This window comes from Caretta caretta, chromosome 16, assembly GCF_965140235.1.
Source record: "Caretta caretta isolate rCarCar2 chromosome 16, rCarCar1.hap1, whole genome shotgun sequence".
Classification (NCBI taxonomy): domain Eukaryota; kingdom Metazoa; phylum Chordata; order Testudines; family Cheloniidae; genus Caretta; species Caretta caretta.
Genome location: NC_134221.1, coordinates 23600907 through 23621016, shown reverse-complemented (window position 1 = coordinate 23621016; position 20110 = coordinate 23600907). Strand labels below are relative to the sequence as shown.

General features: G+C 47.4%; 1 protein-coding gene across 9 annotated transcripts in view; it reads right to left on the bottom strand.

The window, feature by feature from the left end:
• Positions 1-20110, bottom strand: part of ADGRD2 (adhesion G protein-coupled receptor D2) — a 68447-nt gene that overhangs the window by 8428 nt on the left and 39909 nt on the right. For 7 of the 9 annotated variants that reach the window (XM_048823170.2, XM_075120382.1, XM_075120385.1 and 4 more), the window contains 6 exons: positions 12188-12229; positions 11912-11965; positions 10804-10948; positions 8528-8586; positions 4847-4877; positions 626-3999 (listed from right to left, as the gene is read on the bottom strand). In XM_048823170.2, coding sequence (XP_048679127.1) covers positions 3974-3999; positions 4847-4877; positions 8528-8586; positions 10804-10948; positions 11912-11965; positions 12188-12229 — 357 coding nt within the window. In that variant the 3' untranslated portion in view covers positions 626-3973. Of the gene's footprint in view, positions 1-625; positions 4000-4846; positions 4878-8527; positions 8587-10803; positions 10949-11911; positions 11966-12187; positions 12230-20110 lie in introns of those variants that run through there. The other 2 variants (XR_012665230.1, XM_048823171.2) reach the window with 1 other exon arrangement.

Genomic DNA, 20110 nt, shown 5'->3' with positions numbered 1-20110 from the left:
AAATTAAATCTGAGCTAATCAGTAGTGCTGGAACATTTTAAATAGTGGGGGTGCTGAAAGCCAGTCCCCTGACCCCTGTCCGTCCCCTCCCCCTGAGCTGGGACCAGGAGCAGGGTCATGTCTCGGGGGGACCAAGGCTGGGGCCACAGCTGGGGGCGGGAGCAGGGCTGGCAGCCGGGACCCCTCAGCCACGTGCGGGGCCAGAAGTGGAGGCAGAGGGCCTGCACCCCCACATGCAGGGCCAGAAATAAAGGCGCAGGGTGGTAGCCGGGACCCCTGGGTGCGGGGCCTGAAGCGGAGGTGCGGGGCCGGGACCCAGCACGCAGGGCTGGGAGTGGAGTTCCGCATAAAAGTTGGGGGTGCTTAGTTCCTGAGCCTATGGAGTTAATGTATGCAGATGGACCTTGGTGAAGGCACTGTGCCTTTCATTAACACAGTCTCTGTCAGTTTCCCCTTTTAATAGTCTTTAAGAGGAATAAAACCAGCACTGCACAAAACAATCCCCACTGGACAATATCTTCCTGGAGGAACTGTCATCAGGGCGCTTGAGAACTGAATCATGTTTGACTGTGAGATAGAAAGGGACACAAATTATCTTAGGACACACAGTACATTGTGCAGAGGCTTTTGTGTTCACTGAATATTTAAACCAGAAAGGAAATATTTATTTTACTCTGATACATTTTGTCTCCCTCAATGACAGAGGCATCACAAAGCCCTCCTTTTGTCTAACTGCTGGCTTCAGAAGTCCTCAAACACATCTGGACAGTCGGAGGTGTGCATTAGTGGGGCTTGCTAATGCACCGGGGGGAAAGAATTCTCTCACACGCTGAGCTGACCAGGACGCCTTGGCCAAACTGCAAGCCCAGGAAGACAAGGATCAGTCTCACCGAAGGCTCAGGTAAGTAATATTCACAGACTGGACTCTGCCCCAGCTCCATTGATTACCACTGAAGTTAGGAGCCTAAACATGCGCAAGGCTCTGGGCTTCTGCCATCAGTGGTGAAGAAATGTCAGCATTACCTGCGTGCAGCCGTGTTCTCTACCTACCGGCCTGGCAAAAGCCCAGCTCTGGCACTAACTGATTGTGTTATCTTGGGTAAGTCATTTACCTAGTGAGGGTAATTACCCACTGGAACAATTTACCCAGGGGCATGGTAGATTCTCCTTCACGGACCACTTTTAAATCAAGATGGGATGTTGTCTAAATGATCTGCTCTAGGAAGGATTCTGGGGCAGCTCTCTGGCCTGTGTCATACAGCAGGTCAGACCAGATGACCACAGTGGCCCCTTCTGGCCTTGGGATCTATGAAAAGTCTTGGTCCATTTGCCCAGCTGTAAAATAGAGGGAACAGCCCTGACTTACCTCCCTGGGGCGCTGTGAGCCTTAACTCCTGCAGTGGTGTAACGTGCTTTAAAATTCTTCTCCTAGAAGGTAGTGCCAGGCACCCCAGCCAGGCAGTGTTACTAATTAATAACCATTAGTGATTATAAAGACAAAGAAGCCATGCTTTATGCTTCTTTGATTCTATGCTAGCCAACCCAATGCAACAGCCACAGTTCTAAGGGTGATTACCATTTTCTGCTGCAGAACAGCAATTCAATCAGCAGCCTCACAGGCATCTTTAGCTTCTTAAGGGACTTTGGCATACTGGCCATTTTAGGAACTGCCCTATGCTTTTCTACCCAACCTTTTGCAATTTCCAGTTTACCATTCCTCTGGGGCTTGCGGAGAAGCCCCCAGGTCCTAAGACCCCTGCCTCTCCAACACAGTAGTTCTGTTGTCTGCAATCTACGTCTCATCAGTTCTCGTCTCCTTGGCTGGCTGAATAGTCATCTCCGCATAATACGGGGCACGTGTCAGCCGTTTGTCACCCAAAGCTCTCATAGGCCATTATCAAGAGAGGTAAATGTCATCACCTGCACACTGACATGGGGCTGGGAAGAGACTGAGGCATGATTGGGTCACAGGGTGAATCACCGGCAGCGTCTGGGCTAGAAGTCAAGTCTCCTGCTTCGACCACTGCACCTCACTTCCGCTCCCTGGGAAAAGAATCTTTCCTCAGACCCCTTCAGTTTGGGAGGTACCCCCTAGCTTTACCTGCACATTAGGGCTGATCTGGATGGGGCATTCAGTGCTTTGCTGCCATCTTTGCCCTTGGGCAATCCTGCATCTGGCTTTGGGAACTCAAAAAACACAGGTTCTCTATAGCTCAGGGCAGGAATTTTGATCCTACCAGCATCAGCTGGTGACAGATTTTCCTTTCACAAAGCTAACAAAGGGCTCTGGCACCAATAGCCAGTTCAAAAATGCACTCAGGAGGCAGAGAGGGGTTTGCATTGCCTGGATGCATGGGCTGGGTCCCTGAACTCAGCCCAGCGAGCAAACCTGCTCTCTCTGTCAGCTGAGCACAATAGTGGGAGACTGGTGAAGATAATGGAAGAATCCAGTCAAAGTCTCTTGCCTTACTTATGACAAGGCAGAGAGTTGGCTGCCTGGGAACCGATGGGGGCCAGCTTCTGGGCACAGCAGTGGGAATTTCTAAGCATGGCATCTGCCTTCAACAGCTGTCCAGCAAAGTGCTCCCCGCCCCGTACCAGGCAGAAGCCTCACCTCCTTGGAGCTGTGACCTTGAGCAGATTCCTTTGGTTGTGCCCAGGAAACTCCTGCAAATCTGAAGTGAGTGGTGGGCTGAGCTAGCCAGGGGAAGTTGGAACTGGCCCAGCTAGGGACAAAGGACAGGAGCAGAGCTCTGCTCTCAGGTGAAACCCCTCCCTTGGCAGCAGGAGGGAGCACCGGCCTCTGGAGAGGGGAGAATTCACTCTCTGTCTATTGATGCTACTTACAGAGCCCCCCCACTCCACTATCTGAGCACCCTCCTCTTTACCGTATTTATCTTCACAACATGCCTGGGGGGTAGGGTAGTGCTATTTTACAGCTGGGGAAACCGAGGCAGGGAGCGACACCCAGGTAGCACAGAAGGATTAGCCCATCTTTCCTTCTGGGCTCCCAAGAGTGAGGAGGCAAAGCTTAGGGGCAGAGTCAGTTTCTAATTCTGCTGATTTCTAGTCCGGCCTTGGTCTTTCCTTCTCATGAAGTGTTTCCACACCGCAGGGGCCAAGATCTGCCCCACCAGGCTAGGCAAGGCATTTCAGAAGAGAAGGACATTATGCAATTGCATTTACCTTTGGAAATCCGGCCTTTCCAACCCACACCCTCCCTGGCTTCACCTGCCGGCCACAGCACTTTCTCTCCCAGTCACCCAGCTTCAGTCACAGCCCTATCTCCCTGGGGGGTGGGAGGCGGGGAGGCGGCTTTAGCATTCCCCAAGTCAGCAAGTCTCTGCAAAGAGCGCAATGTGCCTCTGCCCAGCCCTCCCAGCAAAGCGATCAATGATCCCGCCGCACCTGGCACTGCCCCCCCGAAGGAAAGCCAGATGGCGTTGTGCTTCGACGGGAAGAGCTCCATGCACTGGGTGCAGGCGCAATGCGGGTGCTTTCAAATATCTGGCCCATCTGGCACACGAAGCTGTTCTAAGCAGCCACAGGCGGTGACAGTGCTCCTTCCAAAGCACGTGGCACAAGGGGTTGGTGACTGGCAAAGTGCAGCATAGAGAGGGGTAGTGGAGATAGCAAGAAAGGTGTGCATACAGGAGCGCAGGGGTTCTCAACACGGAGAGGCGGGCTGGCCATTGCAAGATGTGGCATGGGCACACAAGACGGCTCTCAGCAAGGCATGGCTCTGGGTGTCTCGAGCACAGCCGGTACGTGCAGGGCTTGGTGGGGTTTGCAGAGCAGTGAAACAGGATGCAAGGAACACAAGATGGCGAGCTGCTGGGAGATATGGTGCTGTGCATGCAAGGAGGCCCAGGACAGGGCAAGGGTAGCTAACATCGCTTCCTTGGCACTAGCCCTGCCTGTGCAGCAAGGGAGTCTCCTAGCTGAGAGCCAGGTCAGTCTGAAATGTGGCATTTCATTGCGGCTGGGCCATACAGTGCTCTGTGGACATAAGAACATAAGAGCGGTCATACTAGGTCAGACCAAAGGTCCATTTAGCCCGGTATCCTGTCTTCTGACAGTGGCCAGTGCCAGATGCCCCAGAGGGAATGAACAGAACAGGGAGACATCAAGTGACCCATCCCGTCGCCCATTCCCAGCTTCTGGCAAACAGAGGCTAGGGATACCACCCCTTCCCATCCTGGCTAATAGCCATTGATGGACCTATCCTCCATGAACTTATCTAGTTCTTTTTTGAACCCTGTTATGGTCTTGGCCTTCACAACATCCTCTGGCAAGGAGTTCCACAGGTTGACTGTGTTTTGTGTGAAGAAATACTTCCTTTTGTTTTAAACCTGTTGCCTATTAATTTCATTTGGTGACCCGTAGTTCTTGTGTTATGAGAAGGACTAAATAACATTTCCTTATTTACTGTCTCCCCACCAGTCATGATTTTATAGACCTCTATCATATCCCCCTTTACTCGTCTCTTTTCCAAGCTGCAAAGTCCCAGTCTTATTAATCTCTTCTCATACAGAAGCTGTTCCATACCCCTAATGATTTTTGTTGCCCTTTTCAGAACCTCTTCCAGTTCTAATATGCCCCCCCCAAAATTTCAAGAAACATTTGAGTTGAGATTGTTTGAATGTTGCAGTCTCGACAAAACTCCATATTTTGTAATTAAAAACAGAATGAGGAGAACATTTCTGCCTGTGTGCATGGATCCCCCCTTTCTGCAGCCAGCCCTCCTCAGTGCAGAAACAGGTAGTGCAAGATGATTTTTAATACACTCAGCAAGACATTTATCCCAAGCACAAAGAGAAGAGGAAATGACGGAGGGAGAAGTTACCTGAGGATTTGAACGCTGTCAGCTCTACAGCCTGAAAGAGGGGAGAATGCTCATTAATTGAGATTTGTTCAAGGAGGGAGTTTCCAAGCCCCCAGGAGCCCAGATCTGTTCACAGCCACATTCCCCAGGTCAGAGTGGGGCTTTTTCCCTGCCACCAGTGCAGCCAAAAGGGGCTTTGCTGCATGCGCTCTCCTTTCCCATCACGCCCTGCAGCTCCACTGCTTCACAGCCAGGGGAACAACCCTGCCCCTCATGTTCACGGAGCTTTGGTGAACTCCCCCACTGGTGCCTCCTGGGCGTTCTCCCCAGTGCCCAGCACGCGTGCTTAGGGAGAGCGCCCCAAAAGTGGGCCTGTGGCATGAGAGACCTGCACTGGCAGCAAGCTCTGCTGAAAGTGGGGCTCCTGTCCTTGCTTGGGGCAATGCAGTGGACTGGGCACAGTGCTAGGACATACAGAACAATCCAACGCAAGAGAGGACCAGACCGGCTGACCTAAGCCAGCTTCTCCATCTCTGACTGCACTGGATGGAGCATAGGGCCCCCCAGAGCCGGCTGTGGGACCTAGCCAGGCCCTAGTAAAGACCACCTGCACCATAAGGCACCCTGGGGCCACCTCCTCCACCCTCTCTTCCACAAAATATTTACTAATTTAAGGCCTAATCCTGGCAATGGCTTCCCAGCATCGCCAGCCCCATGCATTCACAAATCAGGCAGGCTCCGAACAACCACAAGATTGGCTTAAAAATCACAAGGTTTGTTTAAATGATAAACTTTAGACAGGAATGGCAGAGCTGTTTCTGTCCCCTAAGCGCTGTTGACAAGGGTGGGAAGGATTCACATTCAGATATTTTGATACAAAACAGGAGGCCAACCTGATCTCTTCTTAAGGAAAACAGTATTGGCCGGCTGCAGCCTCTAGGTTCTACTATTCTTAATCTTATCATCATCAGTTTTACTTCCAGTGGGGACCTGTCCTGGCTGCCCTGTTCAGCCAGATGACAGTGAATGGTGATGACCGCTGTTCAGCTGAAATGTTTGCACAGTCCACCCAAGGGGCACAATGAAGCACCATGAGGCTAGAGGGGGTTTAAACACATTGGAGGTGCCAAAACCCCAAAACCTTTCACCAAAAAATTTGTCAAATAAAACGTGGATGAAATGCAGTGAAAACACTCTGATGTTTGCTCCTAAGGGAGCACAGCATTTTGTCATTGTAAGTGTTTTCAGATTTATTGTAAAAAATGGCTTCTTAATCAGAACGAGACTACATTCAAAGATACCATTCTGAATTCACAGCTCATGCCCGTCAATTACATAAGGGATTCAGTCAGGGAGCTGAAACAATACATGTGACTTATGTAACTAACCTGCACCGCAGGCTAGTCAATTGCATGGTGCATTAACACACACAGAGCACAAGCTGCAACAATGCACAAATCTTACATTCAAAAATATTTACAATATATCAGCTTCAAAATTCACGTTTCCTGAGCAGTCACTTGTGGAGCTCAAACGTTCATGAAGAGAGAACATGAAAGAGTTGCAAAAAGTCACTTGTGAAGACAAACGAATATTTAAACAAACAAACTGGCTCAGCTTTGCTTCCTCCCACACTGGCTCCTTGGATACTAGGGAATTTTGTATTTTGATTGTTGTTGAATTTGTATTGTTTAGAAAAGGAAAATAAAACATTTTAAATAAAAATATTTAAGTAACAAACAAAAAGAGAAGCTCTGGATGACCCCAGCATGGAATCAAGCTAATTCTATCTTTGCCCCTAGTCTACCAGCTAGGAAGTGCTGTGGCCTTGGCATTTAGGAAATCTACAGGCTCCTCTATTAATGCCCTGTGCATTAGAAAACTCAAGCCTCCTGGTTAATCTCTTTAGCTCATGTCTCATATTTTGTGCCAAGTAGCTTAGCAATGGTTCTAATTTACAGAGCCAGCAGCTGCCTGGGTCAGAAAAGCACCTATTGGAAAACCTGCCAGGTATTTATCACCCGGAAGAATAGCAACATTAAACAAAAATAAACCATGAGAGACAATAAATACTGATTTTACTAAGTTGCCTTGAAATAGAACAGAATGTTATCTGTAAGATAAAGAAGACAGCACTTCAAAAGCAATAAAGGAGACAGAGAGAGAGAGAAATTTTGGTGTATATCTAGACCCTTTGGTAAATTCCACACATGAAAATAGCATTATGTTTTTTTCTGAAGAAACTATAGTTAACTTCTATGTCAAGTGCACAGAACAGTGCATAATCATTTCAGTGGTGGGAATGGAAGTGGTATCAGAATAGTCACATTTAAATTATTCTCCACTTTACAGCATGCCTTGTTGAACTTGGTAGAAGATTAGTTGCTGGGAAATGAAATGGGCCAACTGAACAATATCCCATTTGCACAGAACATAACTTGGGTGCTGAAACACACCACAAGCCCTTTTCTAACTTGCTTCATTTTGGGGAGGCTTGTAGCCATGACCTCATTTCTGTCTTTTCATTCTGATTGCTCAGTTCCATTTGTGCTTTTATGGATGCCCCTGTTATAAACAGACCTGGGAGTTGATTCCCTCTGATACAGAATGGCGAAGAGAGACCACAAATGTTACCAACAAAACTAGGAATCAACATGCAGCAGAGAGACTCCCCCACCGCTCATGTGTCAAACCAACCCGCATCTCTCCCTCCCCTCTGCAGTCCAGGAGTCAGCACAAATGGGTCTAACAGGACAAGGGCCCTTTATATCCAGGAGCTGGGCATCCCCCAAACACACAGACAGTTGATTCTCTTTCTACTATTTGTCTTCCAAGGGCAGGGATAGACAGACGCCTCCTTACTCGTTCGCACGGGTGGCAGGTGCGCTGATTGCTTTCGAGCAAGCCCAGTACGATGGGGTAGAGCATGAAGGATGGCAATGTCTATAAAGGGGCTACATGGGCCACTTTACACCAGAGAGCGAGATTTCCCCCCCCCCCCATGTCTGAGTCCATAGCTCACCCTCACCTGAGGAGCCCTCCTGGGGTGTCCGAGAACCCTAGACATGAAGACATTAGGCTGTTTGCTGTGACTCCCAGTAGATAGTGCAGGGCTGTTCCATTCTGTATGTTTGTAGGGCCTTTTGTCTAGTCTAGTTCGCGGTGCCCTGAGCCACGGGGTTTCCACCCCTTTCCCTTGGCCAACTTCCTGGCAAGAAACTGTTCCGTCTAAGAGGCTGCACTTTCTTATCATAATTTCACCCCATTATTGTTTGTCACATCTGCTGCACCACCCTCCATAGGCCAGTGATTTGCAGCCTTCAGATACTTCATTACAGGGTCCTTTTACTGGGGTAAATTCCTTCAGCTTCCCAACCCAATCAATGCTTAGCAGGAGGCGCATACCTACAGTGCTACCAACATGGCTCACAAAGTCTGCTACCACCACTGATGGACCTTCACAACTCCCCCAGGGAGGAGGTAACTGATATGAACCCCATCTTAGCAAAGGGGCAGCTGAGCCACAGACAATTACGTGATTTACCCAGGATAAGACAAGACATCTGTGACAGAGCTGAGAATAGAACCCAGGAGTCCTGAGTCCTAGCCCTTTGCTATAAACACTAGACAACACTCCCGCACTCCTGTCGACGTATCTATTCTGCATATGAAAGGTGGAAAATAATTCAAGACATTACGTACCGGTCTCTCTGGTGACATCATTGAGGAAATCCCCATAGGAATTTTAGCACCAAAGTTTCCTAAAGTGTGAAGTGAGACAATGAATGTGGATACACCTGGAGAATGGAAATGTGCATTCCTTTCAAAGGGCTCTATCATTTATTCCCCCAAAGTATCTCCCAAGGAAGTAAAGGGCCCAGCCGGGCTGACTGAAGAATTACAAGCTAGTTTTCAGAGCTGCCAATCGGTTTGAGCCTGTGAACTTTTCTTTCTCTAGTTTAATCTAGTTTCTCGATTTCCGGCTCTCTCCCCCCCATATAAATCAATGTTAAAGTACCAACATGCTTCTCTGACTAGAAGGAAGGCCATGCTGTTCAGGGCCAGCTGCAGGGGCAGAAGCCTTAGGCACCAACTTACAGGAGCACCATGCTGCTGTGCCCCTCAACTTCCCTCCCACCTCCAAGGCACTGGGGGTGGAGACACTGAAAACATTTTCTGCCCTAGCTGGCAAAATGGCTCAGGTCACTCCTGGTGCTGTGTCTTATGGATTGAGGATTCCCCACATCCGCTCGCCTTGAATGCATGGATGACCCATATACACAATAGGGACTGATCCCATTGAAGTCAATTGGCCTTCTACCACTGTCTTCTTCGGGAGCCAGACAGCCCCTCAGTGCTGTATTTATATTTTCATCAAAGTTTCTCTCTCACTCCAAGGAACACAAACCTAACAACATTCATGTTCACTATGATGCTGGCAGACCTGGTGCCAGCTGATGCTCAGGTGCCCATGTCTCTCAATGGACACTGACAGATGCCGTCATTATTGACAGATGAGGTATTAGAATGATAAGAAAAAGTGTTTAGAGTCTGTTGAATGCTTGTGAGATGCTCCCTGAATTAATCTCACTTCTGATATCTGTGCTCCATATTGTAAGGTAACAATTGAGCTTCTGTGACTGTATGAATGGCCATAGAGGAGAGGGATGTTAATCAGTGCAAAGAGCAGGAATTGTTATGCCCCTGCCCCCTAAAGAGGAGACGGGCTCTGGGTGGAAACCAGAGTTTCTACAAGTGGAAACCCCCTACGTCAGGATCGAGAAAATGTCAACAAAAGGGGTAAAGACTCTTAGGCCTGGTCTACAGTGGGAAAGGAGGTTGGTATAACAACGTCACTCAGTAGTGTGAAAATCCACACCCTTGAGCTATGCAGTTACACCAACCTAACCCCCAGTGTAGAAAGTGCTATGTTTATCGGGGCTATGTTGATCGGAGAATTCTCCTGCCAACCTAGCTACTGTGTCTCAAGGAGATGGAGTATCAACACGAGTGGGAGATCCCCTCCCATCAGCGTAGTCGTGTCTTCACTGAAGCCCCGCAGTGGTGCCACGGGAACAGTTTATGTGTGGACACACCCTTGTTGTTTATCTGTGAAGATGAGTCATGCAAGTGAACTCCTCCCATCAGCTGAGTTTGCAGCTCAGAGCACATGGCAGGAGGGAGATAAAAACCTTAAACAAAAGGAGTTAGGGATCTCTCTGCTGCTTGGGGGAGCAAGGTGTTTCTAGACATAAGCAAGAGATCCCCAGCTGCTTAGCCCTAGAGGTCAAATAGAGCTTGCTGATTACAGAAGCCTAGATTACCTTTTGAAACCTAAGGCTGTAACTCATTCATGGTCTATATTCACTTGTTTTAACCTTATAAATAACTCTCTATTTTCCTTTTCCTAGTTAATAAATCTTCATATTGTTTGCTATAGGATCGCCTACAAGCGCTGTCTTTGGTGTGAGCCCTAAAGTACAATTGACCTGGGGTAAGCGACTGGTCCTTTGGGATTGGGAGTGACCTGAATATTGCTGTTATCCTTGGTGTATGGGGCCGTCAATACCAGAGAGACACTCACCTGGATGGAAAGACAGACTGGAGTACCCCAGGGGACTGGCTGTGACTCCATGTTCAGGCTGTTAAAGTGCCTGGGGGGTTTGCATATGGTGCAGTTGGTTGGTGAAATCTAAGTCTAGACCTCACAGCCCATCAGGGTATGTGTCCTGGTTTGGAACAGCCTGCCCTGACATTGGCACTCATACTCTAGAGTCACCATTGGGAACTTCATAACCATGTCAAACTTTCCAACTCTGTGGTGTTTTAGAGGGATCAAAACAATAATGCAAGGGATGAAATTGCATGAAAACTGGACCCTCTGGAAAGGTCAGCCTACCTTCCCCCGTGCTCTGAATCTGTGCCAGCAGCACTGGCAACCTGAAAACAAAGCTGAGGTCCCAGAAGGGGCTCTTTACCTTTGTTGGTAATGTTCTTCAGGGGGGGATCTTTCTGCACAGGGCTGGACAAGGCGCTCTCGGGCGCGGAGGGACTCAGCTTCCCAGTCTCCCAGGAAGCTGTATTTCTTGGACTTGACAGATAATTGATCGGATGAGAACAGTTCTGCAAAATGACAGAGAAGCACGACAACCCTCAGGAATCTGAGACACATCCGCCTTTAAAGGATTTTGATACCATGCATCATTTAAAAAATCTGCTGCAGCTGTTTTCTTAACTCTCACCTCCTTGCCGATAAGGCCACTCTTCGGTCCGTGTGGATTCTCCAGGGAGGTCTGCAGCAACCGCCCAAACTGCAGAACCAGTGGCACGTTCTCCTCCACCCTCCCCAGTACTGTTCAGGAGGAAAATGATGTCCCCCGACTCCAGGTTTCTGAATATGCCAGGTCCATTCAAAAGACATTCCCAGGGCCAAGTTTTGTCATACAATGCATGCCCTGAGGGTTCCCAGGGCCAAGTTGTGTCCTACAATGCATGCCCTGAGGGAATCAGGGAGAGCCCAAATGTACCCCGGAGAGCAGACTTTGGCTACAAACCTGGATTTAAAGGGGTACTGTGGAATGTGATAACTCCATGTTTTAAAGATCAAAGTCTCACATCAACCAGAGCAAGGGGAGAGGCCTTTTGCCTGGCCTTGGAGTCAGTCACTCCTACAAACCTGTGATGTGATAACTCAAGCCGCCCTGTTTTGTGGATCAAAAATGTGTCCACGCCCAACTCACACACACAACAATCCACAGATGAGGCATGATGGGAAATTTCAGCGTTTGAGCCTTTCTTTAGAGTTTAGTCTGAAATCCCTGGAGAGACTGTGGAGGGCTGAGAAGGTTTGGCCAGCTGCGAAGAAGAAATCAGCACGCCCTATAGGCTACATGGCTACCAGAGGGGGTTGATAATCCCAATTGGTAGTGAGGGATGCCCACTAGATTCTATGCTTTAGATTTGGGGGAGGGGACACAAACTGGGTTTCCTAGAAATCCACCATTGTGAAAAATGAAAAAAAAAACCATCCTCTGAAACCAGCTTGTGTTTAATGAAACCGAAGCAGCATCTCTGCCTCACACTTACTGTGAATGAGAGCGCTTTCTTCTTCTCCTTCATCCTCTGTATGGCGTTCCTCACCTGAAAGTTGAGCAGGGTCATGAGACAGGGCCCGTGCTGTTCCGATAAAACAACAACATCCTCCGGACAAGTCAAGGGGGCAAAAGCAATAGCTGTTGCAGGAGCAAAGGGCCAGGACAGAATATTAACCTTTGCATTTGATAAGATTCTGGTTACCAGTTTCATTTCTAATATAGGACTGTTCCGAATATGGATCAAAACCGAGTGAGAGCTTCCCCTTACCTCACTGTTATAGATTGCATAGACCAGGAAGATGTACAAGCCCTAAAAACAAGAGAAAATACAAAATATTACGGGCTTGCAATAAACTGACCATTTTGAAACAGGGGAAGTAAGACACTGCTACTGTGTGCCCGGACGGCGCCTAGCGCAGGGGTAGCTCCTATTATTGTTCCTTGTGATGCCACCGGAACATACATGCTTCAGAAATCTCAGCACTCAGACCTGCTAGGGTTCATCTCCAAGCCAGTACTGTGCTCTGCTCACAGCCGGCTGGATCTCCAAACTGATTCCACCCCAAACCTCAAACTCTACTTCTCAATACTTGTTCCACTCCCTGCTCTGATTGTGAAACAGACGACCCCCGTCAGGTTTGTCTCTGCAATCTCCGTCTTCTAACACGTCCCCTTCAAGAAGTGGAAGAGAACTATGGGAATGGACTCTCAATACGGAATGATCCCTATACGCACTGGCTGCTACTGTGAGTGTGGACAGATCCTAGCACAAGGGGGGCCCTGTGCTTGGTGGGTCCCCAGCACTACGTTAATAAATGTGATCCATGGCAATAATAGACAGAACTCAGATGACTTCATTCAAGAGCAGTTAAAAGGAGAAAGAGTCTTTTCATTCCTCCCCACCCCTTCCTTCTGCTACCATTGCAGCATCCACACACACACTCGGTTTTGCAGGGATGTAGGCACAGCCCCTGGCAGGCAGGCAAATAAGCACCTAGCGCCTTCCGTGCCCAGGGGCTGCTCTATTGCTCTGTGATGGAGCTGGATGGAGCTGAAGAGCAATTGCAGCTGTCAACCCACTGACTCCATCAGGCCTCCCTACCACTCCCAAGCCCAGGGTTCCCCGCTTCATTCAGTGGTGAACGGGAAAATCCCTCCAGAAATTACTAGGTGGAGCTCCCCTCCCACCCTCAAAAACATAAACGTGGGGAGACAACCCCTCATAGACTCAGACTATCAGAGTTGGAAGGGACCTCAGGAGATCATCTTGTCCAACCCCCTGCTCAAAGCAGTCACAATCCCCAATTTTTTTTGCCCCAGATCCCTAAATGGCCCCCTCAAGGACTGAACTCACAACCCTGGGTTTAGCAGGCCAATGCTCAAACCACTGAGCTATCCCTCCCCCCGATACTGCAGACATGGGCCAGTCTGGCTAGGGCAACAGAACCCTGAAGAGCTGGTCTGTATAGAAGATTAACATGGAAAGAGCCACTGAATCATCCCCCTGCTCCCTTTTGGACCACCTCACCCTTCAGCAAGACCTAGGTGGCTCCATGATTCAACCTGTGGTTCCAATTACATAACAGAATGTCTGCAATTGAAACAGGTACGTGTATTTAAAACTGTGCCCGTGTTATCACCGGACAGCTACTGTTTACAGAGGGAAATGGTAATTATGAGCCTGATTATGCAACCTTTACTCACACGAGTAGTCCCATTGAGAGGGCTACAACTACTCCTGTACATACTGCCCAGTAAGAGTCACACAATTTAACCCTAAATGACTGAAAGCAACATGAATAAATCTTATCCCTGCATTTTCAAATTAGTAATCTGGGTTGTGTGGGAACGAGTGAAATTCAGGAACTAGACATCCCTTCCTGACAACTGAAGTAGCCACAGAGTGAGCCCAGATGGATGCAGCCTTTGCGTGGGCAGGGCAGAGCAGAGCAAGGTGATGGGGCCTTTTCCTTTTCAGTGTGATAGTCTATTGGTGACAGACCATGGCAGCTGAGTGGTCGCCAGATAAGCCAGGGGCTGCTTGGGTGGGGGGTCCTCTGTTCTCCTCTAGCAGCGGCCAGACTATCAAGAGTGAGGAGTGCACAGCCAAGGCTAACACAGCTCTGTCTTTTAGCTCACGCAGCAGTGGCTCATGCATTAAGGGTAAGAGGTGCTGGACTTGATCCCCACTGAGCCATGTCAGTATTACAGCCCGTGCTAGGGAGATTCAAGGTAAAATGCGAGGCAGATCCAAACCTTCCTACCAAGGCAGTATTGTGAAACCCAAACCCACCACGCTTGTCCTCCCTCCCCACTCAGAGAGGGCTAGAGATTGGAGTATGGACCTCATGCTGTCAACTCCACAGAAGCTCAGCCACCACCAGTGACTCCAAAATACGGAGCACCAGTCAGAACCTCATCCCCAGCCTGCTGTCCAGTAGAGAAACAGCTGTAACAAGACACAGGCCTAGAAAGAGCACCACCTAGGGGTCAAAACTGGGCTAAGCACCAGGGACTAATTACAGCTTTACACAAAAGAGTTTGTCCATAAAGGCAGTCCGATCTGGCCCACCAGATTTATGTTACATCTGCCGAGTGTTTGTTATCGCAGCTAGATAAATCAGCAGCAGTAAGAAAAGTCATTCATCTCGTCTTCAATGAGCCTTGCTCTGCATCTGAAAACTCCTGGCAAGCACAGTGGTAGCAATACCCTGGCGTGGTGCCATGACCTGTCCTTCAAACAGCAGAGTTGGTCACTCCTACAGACCAGATTTCTGGTGCGGCTGCCAAGACAGGTCTTCCTTGAAATAATCCTTTTGTACAGAACTGGGAGGAGAGGTGGTGATGTCGGCTGGGAGGGGAGCCCGGGAGAAAGAAGGCCCAGCTGCAGAGAGACTGAATGTGGATAAAATATGGAAGAGTGTTAAACTGGCACAAAATAAATCACAAATCCAGTCCCAGAATTTGCAATTTTCAAATTTGCAGAATTTGCAGATTCTCAAAGCACTTTGCAAACATAGTTGTCTTTTCATGATAGGTGTGTGCAGCGCCTTGCACAATGCGGCCCTGACTCCTGACTGGCACAACCACAACAGAAATACTCAATAGTGAGAAGACAATCTCTAAAGCCTCAAACTTCAATGGTGAGCAGGTCACAATGGTCTAGGGTAGGACAGTGAGAGTTAGGAGAGCTGGACTCTATTCCCAGTACTGTCACCGACCTGCTGTGGGACCTTGGCCTTCACCACTCAATGCCTCAGTTTCCCCATCTGTAAAAATGGGGATAGTGACGCTTACCCATCTTTGCAGAACATTTGGGGTGAAATCCTGGCTCAACCGAAGTCACTGGCAATGGCTGTAACGGAGCCAGGATTTCACCCAAAACTCTGCAGATGACATGTGTCCTATAGGTGGGATTTTTAAAAGCACTCTTCACTTGTCTAACTATGCTGCCACCGAGCACTGGTGGAACAAGGTGAGCACTTCTGAAAAGCCCCCTGCAAGTGCTAGGAAGTGAGGGGATAAGGTCACACCCTGTGCGCTATTCTACCCAGAGAACTATTATGAGAACAAACACTCCCTGCTGCAGAATGAGTGTTAGTAATTGTTTGTTAGGCCTGGCGATGTGCCTGGCGCTATCCAGGACATGACAGCCACAGAGAGCACACAATCTAATTCCAGAAACCCAAAGATCTATTGGTTAAAAAGTCAGGCTCTTTAAAATGTGAAGTGTAAAAAATAACTCGATAGGACGGCCTACCACACAGAGTTCAGTGAAAATAAATCTGTGCAGCATGAAATTTAAGTGGATCCGCACACAAGCTGTGGGAAACGTGATGAAGTGGACATCCCAGCAGTGATGAGTCTCGCGCCCAATACATCTCTTGGCTCGACAGCCTGGCCAGGTGGCCAAAGTGGCAAAACCCAAAACCAGACAGTGTGGGTCTTGGCCCAGAGGAGCCAGCATCACCCGTTACCCAGCCGAGCGGGACCAGACTGCCCGATTCCTCCATCTGCACCTGCTGCTGAGACGCAGCCTGCGGGCCATCTCCCGGGGGCAGGAACAATCGCTCCCAGATTCTTTACAAATGGGATCAGTTTGGTCACTCGGTCCTAACGTTTTGCATGTCTTAGTCACACCCTGCACGGCCACCCCGGGCTCCCAGCAGGATTGCCCACATTATTGAGGAAGCTGCCGTTATACGGTGAGGGCACAGGACTGACAATTGGGAGGTCTGTGTTCTACTCTTCCTGCTGCCACTGCCTTGGGCAAGTCCCTTCACTTTGTCTTGACGTCCCTGTCTGTAAAATGGGGGTAGCACTTAAACCAAGTACAGTTAGTCACCAGATGTCAAAGGAGATTTTGGCCTTCTGTAGCAGCTGCCGTACGCAGATTTCAAGCACAGCTCAACACTCCCAATGCTGTTGGCAGGAAGGTCCCTACTTTAGAGACGTGGAGACTGACATGCAGAGGGGTAAGTGACGTGGTCAGAGCACAGAGCGAGCGAGTCAGGAATAGAACCCAGGAGTGCTGACGTCCTGTTTGCTGTCCCAGCCACCAGACGACTCTCCCCTCCCCTCGCTCAGCCATATGCCACGTGAACTCATGCAAAGCGAGAGCCACTGGGCATGCATTATGGCACATGGCACACAACTGGTTTCAGAGACTCTCTCCTCCCATCTCCTCCGCAACACAGCACAGAGAGAGGAATCAAGTATCAGCACATCACCCCAGGACCATAGCAAGTCAAGCTCAAACCCAGATTTCATAACGTATTTGGCTGGCTGTGATAGGAGGGGGAGGCAAAGGAGTGAGTCTTGGGTGATAAATTCTGCAGGATGCCATTTGGGCGGGGAGCTGGGAAGAGAAGAGTGGGCTGTTCTGAAAGTGCCCCATGATTTTTAAGAGGCCAGAGACCCTGCACATCTTTGCCTAGACGCACTGTTAAAAAAAAGACCCCCTGGTTAGGAGGTTGAGGTAGACCACTTGCTAGAGGCGTTTTCAGTTTGGTAGCTGGACCAAAACATTTTTAAAAATTTCCCTCAGGTCGACCCAAACCAATTTTTTTTTTAAATTTTTCGGCAGAATGAAAGTTAAAAATAAAAAGTTAATTTCAGTCTGAAACACATATTTTGTTTAGTTTTTGAGGTTTTTTAAATTTTTTAAAAGTATTAAATAAAACTTAGTGAAATTCCAAAATTAAACATCTTTCCAAAACTAAAAGGTGAAACATTTTGTTTTGGAAATGCCAAAATGAACCGTTCCCACATTTCGGACTTTGTGTTTGGTTCTTTGACCAAAACAGTTCGCTGATGTTGATCCAAATTTGTAAATGGTTTCGGCCAATCTGAACCTGCATTTATCAGTGAAAAAATGATTTGTATAAAATGTTTTGCCCAGCTCTAGTTTTAACCCCTAAACCTGCCAGAAGCTCCTACCCCAGCTCCCCGCTACAAGGCAGAGGTCCCCCTGCAAGTCTGGTAGGTGGAGAATGGAGGGACGGGGGGGGGGGGAGGGGGCAGTGTGAGCCGCACTTTAACGGTAGAAGAGCTGCATGTGGCTTGTGAGCCACAGTTTGGCCACCCCGGTTTTACACTGTAGTCAAGTCACCTTTTGACCTTCTCTTTGTTAAGCTAAATAGATAATGCTCACGTTTCCTAATCCTTTAATCATTCTCATGGCTCTTCTCTGAACCCTCTCCAATGGATCACCATCCTGCTTGAATTGTGGACACCAGAACTGGACAAAGGATTCTATCACATCAGTGCCAAATACAGAGGTAATATAACCTCCTTATTCCTACTTGAGATTCCCCTGTTTGTACATCCAAGGATTGAATTAGTCCTTTTGTTCACTGAGTCACACTGGGAGCTCACATTCAGCTGATTATTCACCATAACCCCAAAGTCTTTTTCAGAGTCACTGCTTCCCGGCTAGAGTCACCCATCTTGTAAGTCTGGCCTGCATTCTTTGTTCCTGGTTGTATAACTTTATATTGGCTTTATTAAAACACACAGTAAGGCCCAGCTTGACAAAGCCCTGGCTGGGATGATTTAGTTGGCATTGGTCTTGCTTTGAGCAGGGGGTTGGACTAGATGATCACTTGAGGTCTCTTCCAACCCTAATCTTCTATGGTTCTATGATTGTTTGCTTGTGACCAGCTTAACAAGCGATCCAGACCTGTCCTCTTCATTATTTTCCACTCCCCTTTTTTATGTCACCTGCTAACTTTATTGGTGATGATTTTATGTTTTCTTCCAGGGCCTTGATAAAAATGTTAAATAGCACAGGACCAAGAGCCTGTGGGACCCGACTAGAAACACACCCAAACAATGATGATTTACAATTACATTTTGAGAGCTATTAGTTAGCCAGTTTTTAAATCCATTTAATGTGTGCCATGTCAATTTCATATCATTCTAGTTTTTTAATTAAAGTGTCAGCATGGTACCAAGTCAAATGCCGTATAGAAGTCTAAAAATATTTCATCAGCACTCTTACCATTATCAGCCAAACTTGTAATCTCATCAAAAAAAGATATCAAGTTAATTTGACAAGATCTATTTTCCATTAAGCCATTAATTATATACCTCTTTTAATTCTTTATTAATTGACCCACATATCAGCCACTCCACTACCTTGCCTGGGATCAATGTCAGACTGACAGGACTGTAAATACCCAGGTCATCCTGTTTATCCTTTTTAAAAATTAGTACAACATTCGCTTTCTTCAGGTCTTGTGGAACTTCCCCAGTGTTCCAAAACTTACTGAAAAATCAGCATTAACAGTCCAGGGACTGCCTTAGCCAGCTCTTTTAAAACTCTTAGATCCAAGTAATCCAGACATACGGATTTTACAATGTCTAACTTCAGTCATGGCTGTTTAACATCCTCCTCAGATACTACTGGAATGGAAACAGTGTTATCATATGATGTGACTACATCATTTGTTTTTTCCCCAAATAAAGAACAGAAATATTTATTGAACACTTCTGCCTTTTTTGCATTATTATAGATAATTCTATCTTTTCCATCTAGTAATGGACTAATACCATTGTTAGGATTCTTTTTTTCCTAAGATACTTTAAAAATTCCTTATTCGCTTTAACTCTGCTGGTCATAGAGTTCTCCTTGTGTCCCTTTGCTTCCCTTATCAGTTTTCTATAATTCCTAGCTTCTGATTTATATTAAAAATGGTCATCTGCCCTTTTCTTTCATTCATTATATATTATGTTTCTATTTTTATAGCTGCTTTCACCTCCCCTCTAATTTAGGTCTTTTTTAAATCCATACAGCCTTCTTCCTCAATTATGGGGGATTGTGGCTTTTTGGGCATCTAGTAAAGTGTTCTTAAACAATTCCCAATTATTATTAATATTTTTCTGATTAAATTCTTCCTTGGAGCTGATTTAGCTCATAATTGCTTTTAGCTTTGTGAAATTGGCCTTTTTAAAGCACCAAGTATATCTGTCACCGGTCTGGACTTTATTCTGTTTGCACATTATAAATGTGATCAAGTCATGATCACTGGTACCTAAGTGACTATTAATTTTTAGTTCTATGATCAGTTCCTCTTCATCTGTCAAGATGAGGTCTAACACGGACCTCCCCTGTGTTGGATGTAGCACTTTTTGAGTTAGGAAATTATCATCTCTATTATTTAGAAATTCCAAGGGTGTTTTAGTACTGGCAGCATGAGACAATTGTTTTACATTCAGGGATGCCTCTGTGTGTGCACCACTACTAGAACGTTTACAGACTGTCACTGTAATAATATATGTTGTCCAGTCAAGCGTCTCAAAGTGTTCAACCTCAGTGAATTTAGCCTCAATCCCCCCACCCCACCGAAGTATTATTGTTACTAACCCTATTTTATGGATGGGGAAACTGAGGCATAGAAAGGTATAGAGACTATTCAGCACCACAAAAGGAGTCTGGGATAGTAATGTCAATGGAAGCCACGGCTCATGACTCCCAGGCCTGGACCAACCACAGGACTATCCTTCCTGGCTCCTAGGTCAATAAAGACAAAGGCTGCTATTTGGTGTTATATAAAACACTCCCCCATAAGGCAGTCACCTTTACCCACCGTTCTGGCATTTACCATCTCTGACCATATTTGAAACCATGAGTGAGCATGGAAGCCATTGTCGGTGGCCAGCCAGTCTTCTAAGTAACACGCCAAGGGCA